The sequence below is a fragment of the Lissotriton vulgaris genome, chromosome 7, assembly GCF_964263255.1.
Source record: "Lissotriton vulgaris chromosome 7, aLisVul1.2, whole genome shotgun sequence".
Classification (NCBI taxonomy): Eukaryota; Metazoa; Chordata; class Amphibia; order Caudata; family Salamandridae; genus Lissotriton; species Lissotriton vulgaris.
Window position 1 is genome coordinate 799,807,493 of NC_141695.1, and position 21,915 is coordinate 799,829,407.

At 44.7% G+C, this 21,915-nt stretch overlaps 1 protein-coding gene across 1 annotated transcript in view; it reads left to right on the plus strand.

Annotated features, from left to right (window-relative positions):
* CBX8 (chromobox 8) overlaps positions 1-17,975 on the plus strand; it is a 276,864-nt gene extending 258,889 nt beyond the window's left edge. The window contains exon 5 of the mRNA XM_086931058.1: positions 15,736-17,975. Coding sequence (XP_086787184.1) covers positions 15,736-16,605 — 870 coding nt within the window. The 3' untranslated portion in view covers positions 16,606-17,975. The remainder of the gene's footprint in view (positions 1-15,735) is intronic.
* The last annotated feature ends 3,940 nt before the right edge of the window (positions 17,976-21,915 follow it).

Here is a 21,915-nt window from a genome sequence, read left to right on the forward strand (position 1 = left end):
GAGGGAACCAAGCCCCCCACCGACGGATACAGTATACACTTATGTACATTCACAGCCGTCTTTGCAATATTAAGATTAAGCAACATCATATCACATCAATATAGTCAACAGATGGTTCACATCATTCACCCCGAGTGCAAAAACCAACAAAGGACATTCTTAGTTCAATGGACCAAAGTCCCTCCCCCTCATAAACCCCCTACACTTGCGTATCTGTGCAGAGTCAGGTCCCATAGCAGAACACAGAATCAAGTTAGTCCTGTTCTTCCAGCCTGCTCGACTCCATTGCTGCCTCCGTGTCCGCCGCCTCTGATCGAGTGTCTTTCTGCAGCCCAGGCCTGTCAGGGCGGTTTCTTCTCCGGTTTCTCACAGTACTCCAACCCTCTATCCAGTCCCATGCTGCCTTCGGCGAGTCAAAAAATCACGATTTGCCATCCGATTCCACTCTCAGCCGCGCCAGGAAGAACATCGCATATTTCACCTCTCGGTCCCTCAATTCCTTCTTAACCACTTGAAAACTCCTCCTCTGCGCCTGGACCTTGGCCGCGAAGTCCGGAAAGAACGTCACCTCGTAGTTGTCCACTTTCAGCGGGGGGCCGAATCTTGAGGTCTGCAAAATGATGTCTCAGTCGCGGTAGTTGAACACTCTAGCAATCAGCGGCCTCGGGGGCCGCCTGGTTTAGGCCGACCACCTGTTATGTTATGTTATGTTATAAAAGTATTTCTAGAGCGCACTATCACCAGTTGGTTGCTTGGCGCTATGATCAGTAATAGCATGAACATAGAGGGAAGAGGATTATTGGAATGCTTGTCTGAACAGCCAGGTCTTCAAGGCTTTCCGGAAGGAGAGGAGATCCTGACAATTCCGGGTCTCCGACGGGAGAGAGTTCCACAGGCGGGGGGCAAGGGTGGCAAACCTGCGGCCTCCTGCGCGTTTTAAGTTGAAAGAAGGTGGCTGCAGGAGGTTCTGGTGGAGTGAGCGAAGGTTGCGGGATGGGGTGTATTTGGAAATCAGGTTGTTGATGAATAGTGGGCTTTTGTGGTATAAGGACTTGAAGATTATACAGCCGGTTTTGAAGGCACATCGCTGGGCCACCTGGCACCCTGTGAGCTCTTTCAATAGAGAAATAGCTAGACAGTGTCTTGGGCTTCAGATGCTTCGTAATTAACTCCTCTACATACAGGTCCACGGCTGGCCCTTCCGTCCGTTCCGGAACTCCTAAGATTCGAATGTTGTTGCCGCGGGCCCTCCCTTCATAATCATCCAGTTATTGCGACATTCTTTCCTGCTTCTTCTGCATCTCCAGCATCTGGCTTTGGAGCTCAGAGGTGTCCGCCTGCTGGGCGCTCGTCACAATTTTCAACTCCTTCACCTTTTCATCCATTTTCCTGAAGTCGGCTCTAAGCAACAAGACCTCCACTGAGGTACGTACTCCACCTATCGCCGCCATAACATCATGTAGAATCTGCTCCGGTCCCGGCACCTGGGTCACCCCCGGTCCCTCCTTGTCCGATCTCGGTGAGTCGCCCTTTTCACCTCCTTTAGCCCAAGCAAATTTCCCTAGTTACCTCTGGGTGTTGGCCTTCGCTCCCTTGCCCCCTGCTGCCATTTTTATAGATAGGTACAATAGCAATGGTCATAGGTTGATACTTCTTAAACCTAGGTACCCATTGATTTGAGCTGGGTACTCGATTAATATTGTGCTAAAGTAATGAATAAAAATAGTAGCACACTTTGGGTGTAACAATCTTTTGTTCCGTACCTGATTAATTGCTTGTTTAACATTTGATGTTACAGTGAATCGATAGACTCTGACCATTGCTATTGTACCTACCTTTACTGACCCAGGTCAGAGAGTTCTTAGGGTGTACCCCATTGTAACTCATCACGCCATTTTTATAGAGGTGCTAAAACCTGCACAGCTGGATGTACAGAGCAAGCCACGTTGACTGCTACTGCCCGGGTCTACCACCGTTCCGTGTGTGGTCCAGCCGCCCTGCACTCACTCTTGATTTCCGTAGAGTAATCAGCCCCCTTCACATCACAGAGCCCGTCACCGTTGGTCATCCAGCAGGGTTCATGCGATAAACTCAGCAGTCCACTTTCCCTTCAGGAAACACTCTCAGCTAGGCCCATCTGGGAGACTCACCAATTGCTGCTCTCACCTAGATTTCCAGGAACGGGCCGGCAGAAGACAAAACACAGCTCCGAGATCTTCCTTTGCAGGCCCCACACTGACCCCCAGCTGGACAGTTAGACCGGTATTATGCCACCAGGAAGCCTCCAACCTACAGGTACGCAGCTGTATGGATCTATCCGCTGTTAGAGGTGGGTATCAAGTTCCACAATTACCTCCATGGGCCCTATATCAGATTGCACTAATTCCTGGTGTGCTGCTCTCTTGGCTCCACACGTCCACAGTCCGGGATTTTAAAACCAGCTGGGGTTGCTGCTATCACTCCCATGTGGGCCATAGATCCGCTCCCCGGGGGACACCTCCTCAGGCTCCCAGTCAGCTAGGCCAAAAGCAACTCAATGGGCCCTCTCAGCGCAACCAGTCCAAATACAGGGGGGGGGGGGCGGGGGGGGGGCGGGGACAGGAGTGCCATTCCCATTCCCCAGTGCAGGTCTTCCTCAGGAGGGAGGGCCAAATGCAGCGCCCCCCTCCTCGCAGCTCACACTCGCCCCGGGTGGCCCCCGGGTCGCAAATCAGGCCTCACCTCGCGGCATTGCAGCCTTCCTCCTGGTTTCCCCTAGGGCTCCGTATAGGCCCAAAAGCCGGGGCCTCGAATTTGGCCGTCTCCAGCGCCGCAGTGCAGTTAGGCCGCACCTCGTAGGGCGTACCAATGCTGCCTCCGCCGGCCCTTCGCCCCCTCACTTGAGCCCGCCGGTAGTTCGCCGGCGGGCTACTGCGCTTCAGGTGGCCACGCGGGGGTGTGTCAGGCGCCGCAGTTAGGCGTCTCGGGCCGGAGCCGCCATTTACTTTCCCCGGCACTCCGGGGTCAGGTCTCACTTCTGTCGACCCACCGCTATACTAGGGGCTCCACCGGGACACACAATGTAGCGGGGGCCACCAGGACAAAATCCCCAGCTCTTCACTCTGCGCACACAGGTTTTGCCGGCTGTGGGGCGGATAAATCGCCGCGGATGGGTTGAGTGCTTTCAGGCAGCAGCCATCGCTCTCTGCTGCTAACTACGCCCCCTCAGAACAATTGCAAATCTTGATGGTAGGTTGGGGGAGCTAAAAACACAGGTGGTAGAAGGAAGGCTATGTAACAGGTACCAGACCAGCCTGGAGGTAGGAAGTAATATGCCTTAGTTCCACAAACACATTAAGTGTGATGTGATGCAAGGAAGCTGCTTCAGCCTCTCATAGACATTTGCAACACTGCAGTACAGTTATCGTGGCCCAATGGCACATCGCCTGTACTTTATACACAAAGGGGGCCTGCGGGCATGGCAACAGAGATAACAAGGGTTCCATTTCCTTTAGTCGACCTAGATTTTGGATACACATAGTTTGTTGCTGCACTTCCTTTACTATATTCTTCCATTTCTAAAACATTCCCTTTTGCTTATGGGTCCCCATCTTGTTGGGGTAACAGACTTTGCTCATTAGAGGCATCTAAAAGTGAGAGAATGGCAGCGGTGACAACAGAATTCCTTTTATGTTCTGATGAGGAATCTTGCCACAAACCCAACAGTTAGTAGCATTGTTTAGCTAGTGTGTCTGATGCAACATTTGAAGAAATGAATTGATTTTCAGATTTTGCTGGTATCCCTGTTCATGTTGCGGTAAATCAAAATGATGGTGCACTTTTGCAGTAAGTGATGTAACAGTAATGTTAGGTAAGGAGGCTCCAGGCATTACTTCATCCACTACCCACATTACAGTAGCTATATTGGCAACAGTCAAAGTCAGACAAAGGATGCAGATTGTACAGCCGTTGCACGTTGTTGCAGCAATCTCCTTCTTCTTAGGCAAGCTCATTTCCATCAGCAAACAACAAAATAGATGATGCCCTAAGGTCCTGGGCAGGTGTTGGTTCCTTCACTAAAGTTGAGATGAGTAGTCACTAATAGCCTACCCCTCTTTGTAGTCAGTCTTTAACCACCCAGGACAGTGGCTCAAACAGTCTCTTTCTGCGATGAAATGTCTTTCTTCCTGGATCAAAGCAGATATCTAGATGTACCAGGGATCATGTGGTCCGAGAAGACTTCCTCAGGTCCTTCAGGTGATGCAGCTCGTCCTCTCTCGGTGACCAAAATGTTGCGATGATTTGTCAGCACACCAGGGCTCATGAAGGAAGAGCTTCCCGTACCTGCTGATAAATAGAAGCCACGCTGTCAATTAACTGGTACAAATAGTCACTCCTCAATATGTCTGGGGCACCTAATACTGGTGCAGAACAAAGGGCTTGGCGTAACTGTTGGAAGGTGCTCTGGCACTCAGTAGTCCATGGGAGGGGCAACAAAAACAGGCCAACAAAGTTTTACTAATGTGTGAAAAACTGCCTACAAAAAGAAGTGAGTCCAATCCGTGCACGAACATTATTCTAAGTGCTGGGTGCAGGAGTTTCTAGAATGGTCTGAATGCGGTTTGGTGTGAGTGCACGTCCCCCCCTTAGACAGGAGGTGACCTAAATAGGTAACCTGCTGTCTACAATATTGCAATTTCTTTCGCGAGACTTTGTGAAGATTGGAGGCAAGAAATAATAACAATAACAGTGTTCCTTCTTCACATAAGGTAAGGACGCCAAAGCGGCATCCTCATTGACAAGACAAGATCTCTCAACCACTAGATAATTGTTATTTAAAATAACACGCACACCTTCCGGAGAACAAAGTATTGTGGCACAAAAATATTTAAGCATATCAATACCCACAATGTTGTCCGGCGTGTTAGGGAAAAACAAAAATGGACATGCTGCAGTGAATTTGTCAAGTCTGAATTCAAGTGACTGTGAAAGTGGGCGAAGTGTAGATGTCCCATCGAATCCTATTAATGTTATCATTGTTCCGACAGGAGAGCCCTAGGAACCAATTTTGTTTAGACAGAGCACTACGAGAAGCCCCTGTATCAACCAGAAACGGATCAGTAGATCCCAAGACATTTGCGTCAACACAAGGACCCATTTGATCTACTGGCACCTCAACCGGTTCCTTACCCCATCCTAGGCATCCCTATACATAATCAGAATCTGCAAGGGCAACAGCAGAATAATCAGACATTTGATATCAATAGTATTAGAGTAATTTGGTCCTTGTTCAACTGCTTCAAATCTGGAGCGAGCTCCTGTACCTCCCCAGTTTCCTAAATTCCCTGGGCGTCTCCTCATACTACCCCTTCCCCGTTGGTACTGCTTACTTTGCAAAAGAGGGCACTCAGAACACCAATGCCCAGTCTCTTACAATAAGCACACTTATCAGGGGACAAATTTGCTCAAGGGAGAGCGGGCCCCCCAGGTTTATACAATCCAAGTCCACCTCTTCAACCTCCCTTAAATGGTGGGCCATATACTTGGTCTCTAATAAAAGAGAGGGACCCCAGAGTCCAAAAGGGTAGGGTACCAAACGACAACTGTTGGAAGGTGCTCTGGCACTCAGTAGTCCATGGGAGGGGCAACAAAAACAGGCCAACAAAGTTTTACTAATGTGTGAAAAACTGCCTACAAAAAGAAGTGAGTCCAATCCGTGCACGAACATTATTCTAAGTGCTGGGTGCAGGAGTTTCTAGAATGGTCTGAATGCGGTTTGGTGTGAGTGCACGTCCCCCCCTTAGACAGGAGGTGACCTAAATAGGTAACCTGCTGTCTACAATATTGCAATTTCTTTCGCGAGACTTTGTGAAGATGGGAGGCAAGAAATAATAACAATAACAGTGTTCCTTCTTCACATAAGGTAAGGACGCCAAAGCGGCATCCTCATTGACAAGACAAGATCTCTCAACCACTAGATAATTGTTATTTAAAATAACACGCACACCTTCCGGAGAACAAAGTATTGTGGTACAAAAATATTTAAGCATATCAATACCCACAATGTTGTCCGGCGTGTTAGGGAAAAACAAAAATGGACATGCTGCAGTGAATTTGTCAAGTCTGAATTCAAGTGACTGTGAAAGTGGGCGAAGTGTAGATGTCCCATCGAATCCTATTAATGTTATCATTGTTCCGACAGGAGAGCCCTAGGAACCAATTTTGTTTAGACAGAGCACTACGAGAAGCCCCTGTATCAACCAGAAACGGATCAGTAGATCCCAAGACATTTGCGTCAACACAAGGACCCATTTGATCTACTGGCACCTCAACCGGTTCTTTACCCCATCCTAGGCATCCCTATACATAATCAGAATCTGCAAGGGCAACAGCAGAATAATCAGACATTTGATATCAATAGTATTAGAGTAATTTGGTCCTTGTTCAACCGCTTCAAATCTGGGGCGAGCTCCTGTACCTCCCCAGTTTCCTAAATTCCCTGGGCGTCTCCTCATACTACCCCTTCCCCGTTGGTACTGCTTACTTTGCAAAAGAGGGCACTCAGAACACCAATGCCCAGTCTCTTACAATAAGCACACTTATCAGTGGACAAATTTGCTCAAGGGAGAGGGGGCCCCCCAGGTTTATACAATCCAAGTCCACCTCTTCAACCTCCCTTAAATGGTGGACCATATACTTGGTCTCTAATAAAAGAGAGGGACCCCAGAGTCCAAAAGGGTAGGGTACCAAACGACAATTGTCAAAAAAAGATTCCCTTTTGGGTACAACTTTATGACATAGAGCAAATAATATTCATCACATCACATTCATCCTGGAGAAATAAAGGAAAAGCTAATTAAAACAAGGACAATTTATTCAATACAATTCATTAAAAAAGACTGTTCATTTCTGTTCAACAGACACAAATTAAAAATCACAGAGATTAAACTCATTAGAATGTCATTACATAATACATTAACATATCACGAGTGGGAGGCAATGGTTAAGGAAAAAATGTATCCTATTTGCATGAGGTAAGTACAGTGACCATAATCGTGATCACACTCTGATCTCAAATTGTTACTGTCACTAAAGCCTAAAGTACTTGAACTCAACAAAAAGGGCATTGACGCGTTTCGGTGGGCATAATGTTTTTTTAGAAGCCAACACCTTCTTCAGGATATAATTGTTGATTCCCATAAGAAAAGTAAAATATCTTGATACAGGCTACTGTTTCAATCAGACTAAAACGATTCGATATCACAACGGTGATTATCCTTTGATAGGGCGCAACCTCTTCCTCGCGTTGTCACCAGGCCTTTCATATGCCAGTTAGAATTCCTTTCATTCAGACTTGCACTTTTTAAGCAAAGGATAGAACTGTGTCACCTTGAAACATGTAGGGCAATTATTTCTTACTCCACGGCACCTCGGGTTACTTCGTAATCCCTGGTCTTGACCGCCTGTGGTCTTGCTAATATTATTCAAGTTCCTCGCCAGGGCACACGCTTCATCGGTGGAATTAACCCGAGGTGCCTGGTGACAACGCAAGGAAGAGGTTGCGCCCTATCAAAAGATAATCACCGTTGTGATATCAAATCGTTTTAGTCTGATTGAAACAGTAGCCTGTATCAAGATATTTTACTTTTCTTGTGGGAATCAACCATTATATCCTGAAGAAGGTGTTGGCTTCTAAAAAACATTATGGCCACCGAAACGCGTCGATGCCCTTTTTGTTGAGTTTAAGTACTTTAGGCTTTAGTGATAGTAACTCTGGAGAAAAAACAATTTGAGATCAGAGTGTGATCACGATTATGGTCACTGTACTTACCTCATGCGAATAGGATACATTTTTTCCTTAAGCTTTGCCTCCCACTCGTGATATGTTAATGTATTATGTAATGACATTCTAATGTGTTTAATCTCTGTGATTTTTAATTTGTGTCTGTTGAACAGAAATGAACAGTCTTTTTTAATGAATTGTATTGAATAAATTGTTCTTAGCTTTTCCTTTATTGCTCCGGGATGAATGTGATGTGATGGTTATTATTTGCTCTGACATAAAGTTGTACCCAAAAGGGAATCTTTTTTTGGACCATATACTTGAGCCAACATAATTTTTGTCTTTAATTCTTTAACCTTATTACCCTCCCTTCCTTTCGCTTCCTGTTGCTCATAATATTGGGCCATAGTCAAAGGGGAAACCAGGGAAGACGTGGTCCAAGAACTCTCGCTGACCTTTAAGCGACTAGCTATTTCTGGTAACATATTAGCGACCAATTTGTCAACAAACAAATGCTTACCTGTATCATCGGCCAATGACTGACCACTAAAATCATGGTATGTTTCCTCAGACCTTTAAAAGAAGTCCGAAACTAACTCATCCTTTTTCTGTTTACAGGAGGCTAACGTAGTCCAATATATTTTCTTAGGGGGTATGAGAGTCTTTAACTTAGTCACAATAGCTTTAGAAAGATCTTATATCTCCTTCTGAGGTTTCTGCAGAGGCTCCCTTTCCACATGTATTTGTTCTAAATGTTCCCAAGTATCACCATATGCTACATTGTCCTCTATTTTACATACTGTTCTCCACATATCAGGAGGCAAAATAAGCCCAAAGAACATATCAATATATGGCAAGGTCATAGTGCAGCATCTAATGACTCCTTCCACCTCTTCATAGAAGGCGGCAGGATTTTCCCGGGGGTCAGGCAAAGCAGCTTTAAGAGCCATCACATCAGCTCTACTCCAAGGAGTGTAAACCCAATTATATATAAAACACCCCTTTGCATTATTCGAAGTTTTATCATCTTTTGTTCCCGCACCCTTAGTAGGAACATAAAGGGGTGCAGCTTCACGCATAGGTTTTATAGCAACTGTACTTTTAACAGGTGCAACCTCATCCACCGGAGCATCTACTTTCTGTGCTGGGGATTGAACTGTTTCTACACCTTTCTGTTTTCTAGCTAATTCTGGCTCCTTTCGTAAACGTAATGTTGCGTGTCATATTTTAACCATTCGTCAAATCATATCAGATAAGCCCGAAAAAAGGAAAGTCCCATCTGCTAATCATTTATAATCAGTATTTATATCCTTTGGCTCTAATTCCTGAGAACTTTTTCTATAATCAAATTTTACCTCCCAAACAAACTTTTCTACAAAATAAAATTGCTCTGTATTTTTTCCAATGTTGAATCATTGTTACGATGAGCGATGCAGCGTGAGGCCGGCGAGCCTCCTCCCTAGCAGCAGTTTTTAATTGATTTTTTTCTGCTCTAGTCAAAGTAGAGTGAGACTGTCACCCATCTTGCTTAACTTGTTATTTGTCGTCTGAAGACAAATACTCGTCGTCAGAAAACTCATCATGGGCACTTGGAGTGGGAAATTTATACAGGGGTAGGGTCGTTCTAATAGGATGGAGTCATCCTGAGGTTTATTAAGAATGGGATAAAAAGGGCGCCTACCAGTGTACTGGCCATTGACCTCTAATCGACGTTCCCTATCTTTTTATTTTTTCTATTTTTTCCTTTTCTTTATTTTTTAATTCTAGAGCTTTTTTATATATATCGTTTTACGTTGTACTTTTTCTGCTATAGCTTCTGCTCTCTTCATTCTCTCTTACTTCTTTTTCCCACATATGCACACAATCAAAGATATCCTGTCTACTTTTTTTTTTAAATAAACACTGCTCTACATATTGAACCTCTTTTTTAGTTTTTTTTTTTAAATCAAATGACCCATTTACTGGCTATTACAGATCAGAATCTTTTGTTTGCGTATTTGTTCCACAGTGGACCGTACATTATGGAAGAAATACCATATTTGATATACATATCTCTATTAGGTGTCCCCTCTGTGGGAGCCTTCAGACTTTTTTTTTTAAGTTGACTTTGGTACCAACAGAGCAGCAACACCACCTACAGAGTGTGCTGAGAACCGGCATGCTTTACCAATATGTGTAAAATATTACTACTCCAAAATATTTCAAAAGGAGAAAAATCTGCACATTACCTGCCTTCAATCTTTGCAAAGATTGAATAAGAAATCCAAACAAAAAGCCCAGGCTTAACAAATCAAGAGTGCCACTTAAGCGACCTTACCAAACAGAAGACTCCTACTCCCACCTGCTGATCTCTGGTCGACCTAATGGTCACTTCAAAATTGCCCCAAAGAAAACCACAGCTGAGACCGGCCACCACCTGGGGGGCAAATCGGGAAAACTGGAAAATTCACGTCAGCCTGCAAAGGCAAAGGTCTTCTCGTGCAGTGCTCTTCCTTAGCAAAATTCCAATCCTTCAAGACCACTCCTTTGGACGGCCGCGTCTCCAGAGGGCCCCCACAAGTCAGCCACCAACTGTGGAAATATACCTTTTTTAGGGGTACACTGGTGTGCAGGGTCACCCTATTGTCCATGGGTTCAAAGACCAACAAAATAGAGATCAGCCCTGGAGTTGGAAATAAATAACAAGTGTATTAATCGCTCATGAGTAGGACTATGTCCACACAACACTCTCTCGTGCTGCAAGGAGGCAGTACACTTCAGTCACAGAACACAGGTCTTTTATACAGGTTTTCTGCAGTGTAAGCATGTGAACAGCATTCAAGGACCGGTTGGACAACAACGCACACAACTGCAAGGAACTCTTCAACATCGTGAAAGAGCTCTCCAACCCCAGCGCAGGAAACAACGACATCACCCCATCGCAAGACCTCTGCAACTCCCTCGCTTCATACTTCCACAACAAGATCGCGGACATACACAACAGCTTCAACAACCAACCAACGCACACCATGACCGAACAACCACCCCCCACCACCACCCTCCACGCCTGGACCCCGATCAGCACCGAAGACACCATCCGCACGATGAACTCCATCCACTCCGGATCACCGACCGACCCCTGCCCTCACCACGTCTTCAACAAGGCCGACGCTGTCATCGCACCCCACCTGCGAGACATCATCAACACATCCTTCGACACCGCCACCTTCCCTGAGAGCTGGAAACACGCCGAACTCAGCGCTCTACTCAAGAAACCAACAGCGGACCCCACCGACCTCAAGAATTACCGCCCCATCTCGCTCCTCCCGTTTCCAGCCAAAGTCATCGAGAAGACCGTCAACAAGCAGATGGCCGCCTTCCTCGAGACGAACGGATCTCTCGACCCCTCACAGTCCGGCTTCCGAGCCAATCACAGCACCGAGACCGCCCTCATCGCCGCCACCGATGACATCCGAGCCCTGATGGACAATGGAGAAACAGCGGCCCTCATCCTCCTAGACCTCTCCGCGGCATTCGACACGGTCTGCCACCGCACCCTAGTACGGCGCCTCAGCAACATCGGAATCCAGGACAAGGCGCTGGAATGGATCATCTCCTTCCTCGACGGAAGAACACAGAGAGTCCGCCTACCACCGTACAAGTCAGAGGCCTCCGAAGTCATCTGCGGCGTCCCCCAAGGATCATCTCTGAGCCCCACCCTCTTCAACGTCTACATGAGCCCCCTCACGGCCATCGTACGCAAACACAACCTCAGCATAATCTCCTACGCCGACGACACCCAGCTGATCCTCTCCCTGACCAACGACCCCGCCGCCGCCAGAGCCAACCTGCACGAAGGGATGAAAGAGGTAGCCGAGTGGATGACGACCAGCCGCCTGAAACTGAACTCAGACAAGACGGAGGTCCTCATCCTGGGCTCCTCACCCTCCGCCTGGGACGACTCCTGGTGGCCTCCCGCCCTGGGCACCGCACCCAAACCGACAGACCATGCACGCAACCTGGGCTTCATCCTGGACTCCTCCCTCTCCATGACCAGGCAAGTCAACAACGTCTCCTCGGCGTGCTTCAACATCCTACGCATGCTACGGAAGATCTTCTGGTGGATCCCCACCGAGACCAGGAAGACCGTCACCCAGGCCCTCGTCACCAGCCGACTGGACTACGGCAACGCCCTCTACGCCGGTACCACCGCCAAGCTCCAGAAGAGACTCCAGCGGATCCAGAACGCCTCAGCCAGACTCATCCTCAACATCCCACGAACCAGCCACATCTCCGGACATCTGAGAGACCTTCACTGGCTCCCCGTCAACAAAAGAATCACCTTCCGCCTCCTCACCCACGCACACAAAGCCCTACACAACCAAGGCCCGAGCTACCTCAACAGCCGAGTCAACTTCTACGCTCCCAAACGCCACCTCCGATCAGCCAACCACGCCCTCGCCGCCGTCCCCCGCATCCGAAGAGCGACTACAGGAGGAAGGTCCTTCTCCTACCTGGCCGCCAAGACCTGGAACTCCCTCCCGACCGACCTGCGCCTGACCCAAGACCACCTCTCCTTCAGGAAGAAGCTGAAGACCTGGTTGTTCGAGCAGTAGCGGCACCCCTCCCCCCCCCCCCCCCCCCCCCCCCCCCCCCCAGCGCCTTGAGACCCTACGGGTATGTAGCGCGCTTTATAAGTGTCACTGATTGATTGATTGATTGAACAGAAATAGGGAGAATAAGTTATAGAAATAGTTTTCAGCAAGCAAGGGCAGATGAATAACTACGTGGCCAGCAAAGTGGAAGGGGAGCAGGAGTGCTTAGGGCAGCAGGAAATGGTTGACAGTTAACATCTGAGACCAGGTGCTCTGGCAGCTACACACCCTCAGCACGTACATTGCTTTTAGCTGAGTCAGAAAGTCAAGAAAAATAGATATCACAAGCAGAGTGAAAAGACGAACAGCATAGGACGGGAGAATTATGAAGGAAACTAAATGGACACCACAGCCAAAATGGCTGTCGCTTATGCCAAGTAAAATATTACACTTTTTCCACAAGGTCAACAAGTGTTAGGAGATATAGCTCAGTACTGGACGGTTAATGTGTTGTGAGATAGTGTTCTTTTAAGTGAGTTTCAACTCTTTCCTTAATTGAAGTAGTGTTGAGATAGTCCTGATGGATACAGGGATGTTCATCTAGATTATGGGCGCATAGATGGAAAGGACCTGCTGCCTTGGTTTTTTTCCCCCTCTTCTTAGTCTGCAGTGTGATGGTGGCCTGGCTGTGAGTGTGCTGAGAACTACCGGAGATGATGAGTTTTTCTGCAAGATAAATGGAGCTGTTAGTTGTGATAAACAGCATTTTAAATGATGAAGTTAATTTTGAAGATGGTGCGAGTTGACAACAAATGAAGTTTTGTTAGCATAAGGTGATGTAATCCTATTTCTTTACACCCTAAATGAGACTTGCTGCATCATGCAGGATGCACTTCAGGGGTATCAGCGTGGAGTCTGAAAGGCCATTACCACTATTCAAATGCTAGAGTATGAGGTCTTGAACAGCAGTTCTGAAGTCACCTTCTTACTGAAACTGTTTCACTTTCTTTAGATTACAGAGCTGGTACCAGGCTGTCTTTGTGTTTTTTGGAAATGTGCATTTTCAGTGTGAGGTCGATGTCCAAGATGAATCCAGGAGACTTGGTATTCAGTGATAGCTGAGGTTTGAAACTTTTAGTTTGTCATTGAGCCAGGTTTATACTGTTTATTTTTTGTTCTTGGCAAATAGTTGGAATTCTGTCTTGGTTGGGCTGAGAGTCAGGCGCTGAACATCCACATCTGGATGATGTAAATCAGTGTTTGAGGCACTGGATGTCTGAAGCAGAAGTGACTTTTAGGTAGAGGTGTGTATCATCCGCATATTGGTGAATCTGGATCTTCCGCAAATCCTGGCAGGAATACTCAGAATGGAAGAGCACCTTATCAGAGCTAGAGGAAACACAAGAACTAGCGACCAGTACACAGTAGCGAAGTAGTTGGGGTGAACATGGAGATGGGGGGGGGGGGGGAGTTGTGCAGGGACCCAGATACTGTGTACCCCTCACATATATCCAATCTGGAACTGAATTATTCAAGAGCTAAAGAAGGCGTCATAAGTATAATGAATAATAAGGACGAGGCGGGGAAGGCGAAATGGAGTAGTGATATATGAAGGTTGGCAAGAGTTGTCTCACTTAGTGGAAACAATGTGCTTATATATACCTATGGAATGTTGAATAATGTTAAAGTACTGTTTATCTAGGCATTTCAAATATCCTAAGCACACAAACTATCAGTATGCAAAGTTTAGTAGATGTAAGTTGTTCTTTGATTTATGTATCAGTGTCAGAATGTGCAAGCTTACTTATGTTGTCTGATCTAATACCTGTAATACCTGTAATGTTATAAAGGAACAACCAACAATCTCAATAAGCAAATTTAAACACAACAACTATTGGTGAACCTGGATACTGTTATCTGTGGGTAGAGCACCAAGCAGGCTGAGGTTGAAGATGAATGGATACCCTATGGAACTCTGGGAGATACAACAGGTAACAGGGTCTTTGGGGAGCTGGAGGCGCCCATAGGAAGAAACCAATGTCTATTGTAAAGGTAGGAGGCGAACCCATGAAGGGCACGGTCACTGAATCCTTTTTGAAACTCCAAGGGGTATATGAGGGTGATAGTGAACTGTGTCAAAGGAACGGTCCAACCATTATCAGGAGGCAGAGGTCATCTTTATCTCTGGTCAAGAGGGCATTGTCTATGATGTGTAATGTAGCAGTCTGTATTGTGCAATGTGATCTAAAGGCAGACTGGTAGTCATGCAGAAGATAGTTAGCATTGATGTAATCTTGGCTTGAACATAGACTGTGTTTTCTTGCTTTATTTTGCTTATGAGTGGTAAGTGAATGATGGGCTGGTAGTTGGCATGGTCATCAGGGTCTAGTGAAGGTGGGGGTATATGGCCTGTGTTCACAGTTTCTGGCAAAATCCGTTCAGTGAGGGAGCCATGGATAATGGTGAGTAGAAGTGAGAGAGCCTCCCCAGAGAGAGCTTTGATGAAGGACAAGGGTAGGCCATCATGTTCATAAAAAGTGACTTTGGGGGAGTTGAGTATGTTTTTGTGATCTAAAAGTTAGGGATATGAAGGATCACTATTGCAGGATTCTATGGCAGGCGGTGGTTGTAAGAGATTAAGTCAGTTTGGTGATGTCAAAGAGTTATTGAATCTTCTGTATTTTTTCACTGAATATTCCTCACTCCACTTTTCTGTGGAGTGAGGAATATATCGAGCTGGCTGAGGGTTGATGCAGTTCTTGATTGTCTTGTAAAGTATTCTGCTTTTGTTGGTGGTTCCATTGATTGTGTTGGTATAGTACTTTGACTTGGATGATGTGATGAGTTGTCTGCCTGCGGCTGAAGGAGATCAGTATCATGAGGAAAACAAGAGCTCTGTTTTTCTTCTATTTTTTTTTCTGCCTGCAGATGGATCGAATATATTTGTACTAGCAAAGTCTTTTTAGTACAAGGGTCCTGAAAGCTTTGTCTTGCACATTTAACTCCATGTAAGCGTTTACTTATTAGCTCACACTATTCTGGATTGACATGAGGGGAGTTAGTACATAGTTTTTGCAAAGGGTTGGAGACCCAGCTGGTTCTAGTACAATAGTATATCAATGGTTCCTGCACTATAGTTAAGCACAGTATTTAGTGGCATCCTTGTACTTTACTTCATCATTGGGTGCACATGCTGCGCTATATGGATTGGCCTTATTTAAAAGGTTCCTGTTAGATTAGTAGAGGAACTATTTCTGCATTGTATAATGCATTGGACTTGATTTATGAGACATTTTATTTTTTCATGATTCTGTAGTGCTCTGTTTCAGAAAGAGAGTTTTATTCATAAGATGCTACTTTGTTTTGCTTTACTAATACACAGATATTTCTTTCTTGCAGGCACAAGCGAAAGCTAAAGCCAAAACCTATGAATTCCGAAGTGATGCTGCAAGAGGTGTCCGGGTGCCTTTCCCTGGCAGATCCTCCCAGGAGATAGGTTCCACCTCCAGATCCCGGGAAGGTTTGAGAACAATAGCCATGACACCACAGGGGCCAACCAGCTCAACCCGAGCAGAAAGTGTCAGGGACAGGGTGACACAGCCTGAGGACAACCCTGATTCATACCAGCAGAAGCCATCGAAAAAGAAAAGGGGCCCCAAACCTGGACGAGCACTGTACAAGAGCAGCCCTGAAGTCATGGAACCCACTGCTAGGAAACCGGGAGAGCAGGGTGGAAAAGTACTTGACTACCTTAAGTCTCGGAGGATGGAGGAATTAGCATCAGGAGCAGGCACATTTCGATCGGGTCACAGTGTCATCCAGCTAGCGAGGAGGCAAGAGACTAACTTCACTGGCCCTAAACCCATTCCTGCAGGGCTTGGGTACCAACAACGAGATTTTGAGGTGTCAAAATCGCCATTCGATTCTCGTGGAAAGTATGGCATGGACCCGTACCCTCCCAGGACTAAACATAAGGTGGGGGACCAAACCCACCTAGATCTTGGTGACCGTAAGGCCAGGCTTAATTCGGAAAGTGATGCAGCTGTGCACAATCTGTACAGGGACAACTCGGGGGCTCATAGCATCAAACCTTCTCTGATTGCCAGGATACCAGTCTCTCGGATCCTTGGGGACCCAGAGGAAGAGACTTGGACCCCCCCTTTAAGTAACTTGGAGAAGGTGGTTGTGACCGACGTGACTTCAAACTTCCTGACAGTAACCATTAAAGAAAGCAGCACGGACCAAGGATTTTTTAAAGAAAAAAGATGAGCTGTGACCTCTTTTAGTTCTCTGATAACCGCTTCTCTTATTCGGACAGGATCAAGCCACTGTCACATCACTAAGCCTTTCCCCTATTCGCTTGTATCTCTTTCAGTTGAAACAGTTTTCAAAAAATATATTTTCAGATGTGTATATATGTTATTTAAGAAAGCAAATATTCATTTATATATATATATATATATATAGTATATATATTTCAAGTCTAACTTACTTTATTTAAATATAAGACCTTGAACAATTGATTAATTTGCCTCCTGTGCAGTTCAGGTTGAAACTTTTCTCACATTTCAGCACTTGCATCAAATGACTGATTTGGAGGTTTGGGATATTCATTATTAAATGTTATTGTTGCTAGCTACGCAGGAGTAATGTCTAAGGAGTCGCCCAGCCCATTGATCTATCTATCAACATGAATGCTGATCTAAAATGTATGCTTATTTAAGTTGGAAATGCTTGGCCTTCTTTATTGTATTCATAACCCACAACTAAGCAGCAGATCAGTGTGTGTATTTTAAAGTCACAGCTATCCTGTGCAATTTCATGTTGATATGTTTACTTGGATGTGACTACGCCAGTACACCGAAAGGTACGCTATGAAATACAAATGCGCAACTTTTCTTCTGAAAACTCAGCTTTGATAGTTCAGGATTCGATACTTTTTGGACAGTTCTTAATACAGCATTAGAGTGACCTCACAGCAAGTGACCACTACCCATGTGCTCAACCGTAATCTGTGATCAGGGAGAATAGAAATGTTAATGTGTGAACATAAACATTTAGCCCTTACCATAAACAGAATTGTCTTTTGAAGCTTGCATAATTGATGGTGTTCTTACCCACCTCAATAATATTAAAATTGAGACCTCAAGGTTCTGTCATGACCCGCAAGTTACACATACACAAAAAATATATTATGGCAATCTTTTATCGGTTTTGCAAGTCTAGCAAGCAAGTTGCATGTGAATGTTGTGGTCCTTAAGGGCAGAATTTCAGAAGCTCTAAAATACTCTAAACCAGTCACATTTCTGGTTACACATTTCTAATCTAAGAAGATGTAGTTGGTTCTAGGAGAAAATTGCAGGCCAGGTGACCCTATGAGCTGATTTTTATTTCATTTTACTGCTATTACGTTAAGAGCAGGCAAGCCATCACATTTGTAAGGAAAGCAGAGCCAGGGGTTAAGCTTTGCTCTAAGAGCCAAAACACGAGCCATAAAAATATTTGACATAGCAAACATCATGTAAAAAAGACTTGTCCAAGTTAGAAATATATTTTTCTTTAATGCTTGTATTTCACTTTTGTACATTTGATTATATCACTGCATTGACATCTATTAAAATTAATAGTTTTAAACCATACACTTCCTCTTTGCCCTGACATCACTGCCATGAGTGAAACGAGAGATGTCATTTTTGTCATGTGCACTGTATATCGCCAATATTGTTAGATGGGGAACAACATTCTTGTCTAGTAAATAAACCATACTAATATATAGTGCATACTCTAAAGTGAATTCCTTCAAAGTGCTTTCTCATTTGACAGTCAAAATGAGAGGTGGGAATTAAGTGATGTGTATAGGATAATACAGTGAGTTCTAGTGGGGTAGCTGGGATTTGAACCCATGATTTCTGCTGGTTCTGAAGTTCAGCAATTTAATTAATCTCATGCCCTCTCCATTTTACCAACAAAAGGCAGTGCTTTTAGTTCAGTTTTTCTATCACCTAATTTAGTACACTTCGTTTAACAAATGCAAGCATTACCTGTTAATTCAGAATGATACATGTCGTAACTGTGTAACCTGGTCCAATATTACCATCAAGAAGAGGTCCTTGTTGACAGAGTAAACTACGAGGCCGAATGCAGTCTTTTGTATTTGTGGTACTATATTGCCTCAAGATGGCAATATAGTACCATACATGTTACCCATTATGCATTTTTAGGTCTCGCCATTATGCATTTTTAGGTCTCGCCTAGCGCAGCGCGCATGCGCTGCTCTAGGAGAGGGCCTCCTAGAATCACTCCTGATTACCAAGAGACTTCTCCGTGTGGATCAACCTCCTCCCACACATTTCATTGGCCTTCGCGTGTGGCTTTCAATAATGACAGCACGCAAATGGTCAAAAGCGGGTGCATGTCCCGCCATCTCAGTAAAGGTTCCCTCCCATGGCGTTTGGGTCTAGGGAGCGAGCAGAGGCGAGCATTGTGCCAGCTGCATTCCTCCCTTATAGTGGCTTATATTACTAAATAAACACAGTGTGGTCGCTTTCACTCTGGTGCCGCGCTTGTGACATGTTTTTTTAGTAGTTCAGCTCCCCCCCCACCAAGCCTTCACCAGGTTTTTTATGATGTTGACTCAGAAATTATTTTAGTTAAATAAATACTCTCAGACCCGCCCTGTAAAGCAGTTGTAGACGAAAAGTAATAAACACCGTTCTTCCATACGCTCCAGCCGAGCAGCTGTCGTTTGCTAAATTCACAGATTCATACAACAGAAAAATATACAATTATCTTAACAAGTAGTTTCCTTCTTCTACATTGTAATTCTTTACATAATCCATGTCCAGATTTAGGAGGCACCTGTGTGAGCATTTGGTGATTTCACAGCCTGTCCTCCCGGCTATACTATTTGTTGGCGACCGATTTGTAATGTGATGTGTTCTAGGGCGAAGGTCCTTATTTCATAATTACACTATTCAATGCAACATAAATACACTTCACATACCACTCCGTACCACATAATTACACTCTACTCAATGCAACATAAATACACTCCACATAATACCATTCAGTGCCACATCATTATATGCTATATAATTACACAGCACTCAATGCAACATACACTCCAAATAATACCACTCAGTGCTACATAATTACACAAAACATAATTACACTCTACTGAATGCAACATACATTCTTCATAATACCACTCAGTGACACATAATTACACACCACATAATTACACTCTACTCAATGCTACATAAATACACTCCCTATAATACCACTCAGTGCCACATGATTACAAGCCACATATTTACACTCTACTCAAAGCAACATAAATACACTCAACATAATACCAATCAGTACCACATAATTACACGTCACATAATTACACTTTTCAATGCAACATAAAAACACTCCACATAATACCACTGTGCCACCTAATAACACTCTCAGTGCAACATAAATACACTACACAAAATACCACTCAGTACCACATAATTACACTCTATTTAATGCAACATAAATACACTCTACATAACACTGCCACATAATTACTCTACTCAATGCAACATAAATAAAAACCACATAATACCACTCAGTACCACATAATCACACGACACAATTACTCTGTTCAATGCAACATAAATTCATTCCACACAATCTCACTCAGTGCCACATAATTACATGCCACATAATTACACTTTACTCAATGCAACCTAAATACACTCCATATAATACCACTCAGTGCAACATAATTACACACCACATATTTACACTCTACTCAATGCAACATAAATACACTCAACATAATACCACTCAGTACCACATAATTACACGTCCCATAATTACTCTATTCAATGCAAGATACACTCCACATAATACCACTGTGCCACAAAATTACACACCACATAATTACACTCTACTCAATGCAAAATAAATATACTCCACAAAATACCACTCAGTGTGACATAGTTATACACCACATAATTACACTCTACTCAGAGCAACATGAATACACTCCACATGCCACTCAGTACCACATAATTATATTTTACATAATTACACTGCACTCAATGCAACATACACTCCAAATGATACCACTCAGTGCAACATAATTAAGCGCCACATAATTACACTCTACTGAATGCAACATACACTCCACATGCCACTCAGTGCCACATAATACCACCCCACATATTCGCACTACTCAATGCAACATACATATACTCCACATGATACCACTCAGTTCCAAGTAATAACACGCCACATAATTAAACTCTACTCAATGCAATATAAATACACTCCACATAATTACACACTACGTAATTACACTCTACTCAATGCAACATAAATACACTCAGAATGATGTATGCTCGTAGACTTGCCTCACTTCAGGTCCTCTAAAGTCATCCACCTTTCACAGCTATCTACAGAGATAAGTTGGGCTTCCGCATTAGCCCATCTTTCTTACCCAAGGTAGTTACTACCTTTCCATTGTTCTTCCCTCCTTTTCTGTCCAACCAAGCAGAAGAAATTGCTGCATCAGTTGGTTCTCAGACGTGCAGTATCATACTACATTGGATGCACAACAGGATAGGAGTGGAAGACCAGCTCTTTGTGGGATTTGCTGGCGCTAAAAAAGGCAAGATAGTGGCCAAACACACCATTTTGCTTTGGGTCATTGTTGGGAATGTGCTTTTTCTGCATGGTCACCCCAAATTGACCTGGCTTTTTTACTGATCCCTGTTTTTGCCGGCTTTAGAACTTTGTGCACTTTACCCCTGCTAACCAACAGTAAAGTGCTTGTGCTTTTCCTTTCAACATGGTAAAATTGCTGTACTCCTGATTGGCGTATTTTATTTACCTATAAAATCCTAGTGTATGGTCACCACGGTGTACCCAGGGTCTGTAAGTTAAATGCCACCTTGGAATTATTTATTATTTAAAATTATTATTTTATTTAAAATCTTATATAGCGCGCAGCTACCCTTGGGCATCCCGGCGCTTCCAGACAACATCAGATGGTAGAGGGGACAGCATAGAGGCGTTATGCCGGAAACAGAAAGGTTTTAAGACCTTTGCGGAAACGCAGTGTACAGGGCTCAGCTCGAAGTTTTAGGGGGAGCGAGTTCCAAAGCTTTGCCGTATTAAATGAGAATCTTCTCCCACCAGTGCGGGCCTTTTTGACTCTAGGCACCATCAAGAGATGTTTCGTGTCTGATCGTAGCGTTCTGCCAGCTTTGTAGGGAGTCACTAGATTTTTTAAAATAAGGGGGCCTTTACCTGCGAGAATTTTATGCGCGGTGCAAAGTGCCTTAAAGGTCAATCTCTCCCGCACGGGGAGCCAATGCAATGCCTTCAATGCCGGTTTCGCTGATTGCGTCCTCGGAATGTCCATAAGCAGCCTTGCCGCTGCATTTTGGACCTGTTGAAGGGTCTTAAAGGTTGATTCAGGGGCGCCCAAAAAGATGGCGTTACTATAATCGAGTCTAGATGTTATAAGACCCTGAATCAGCAGCTTCCTCGATGTTACCGGTAGTAGAGGGAAGATTTTCCGAGCCGACCTGAGCAGGGCAT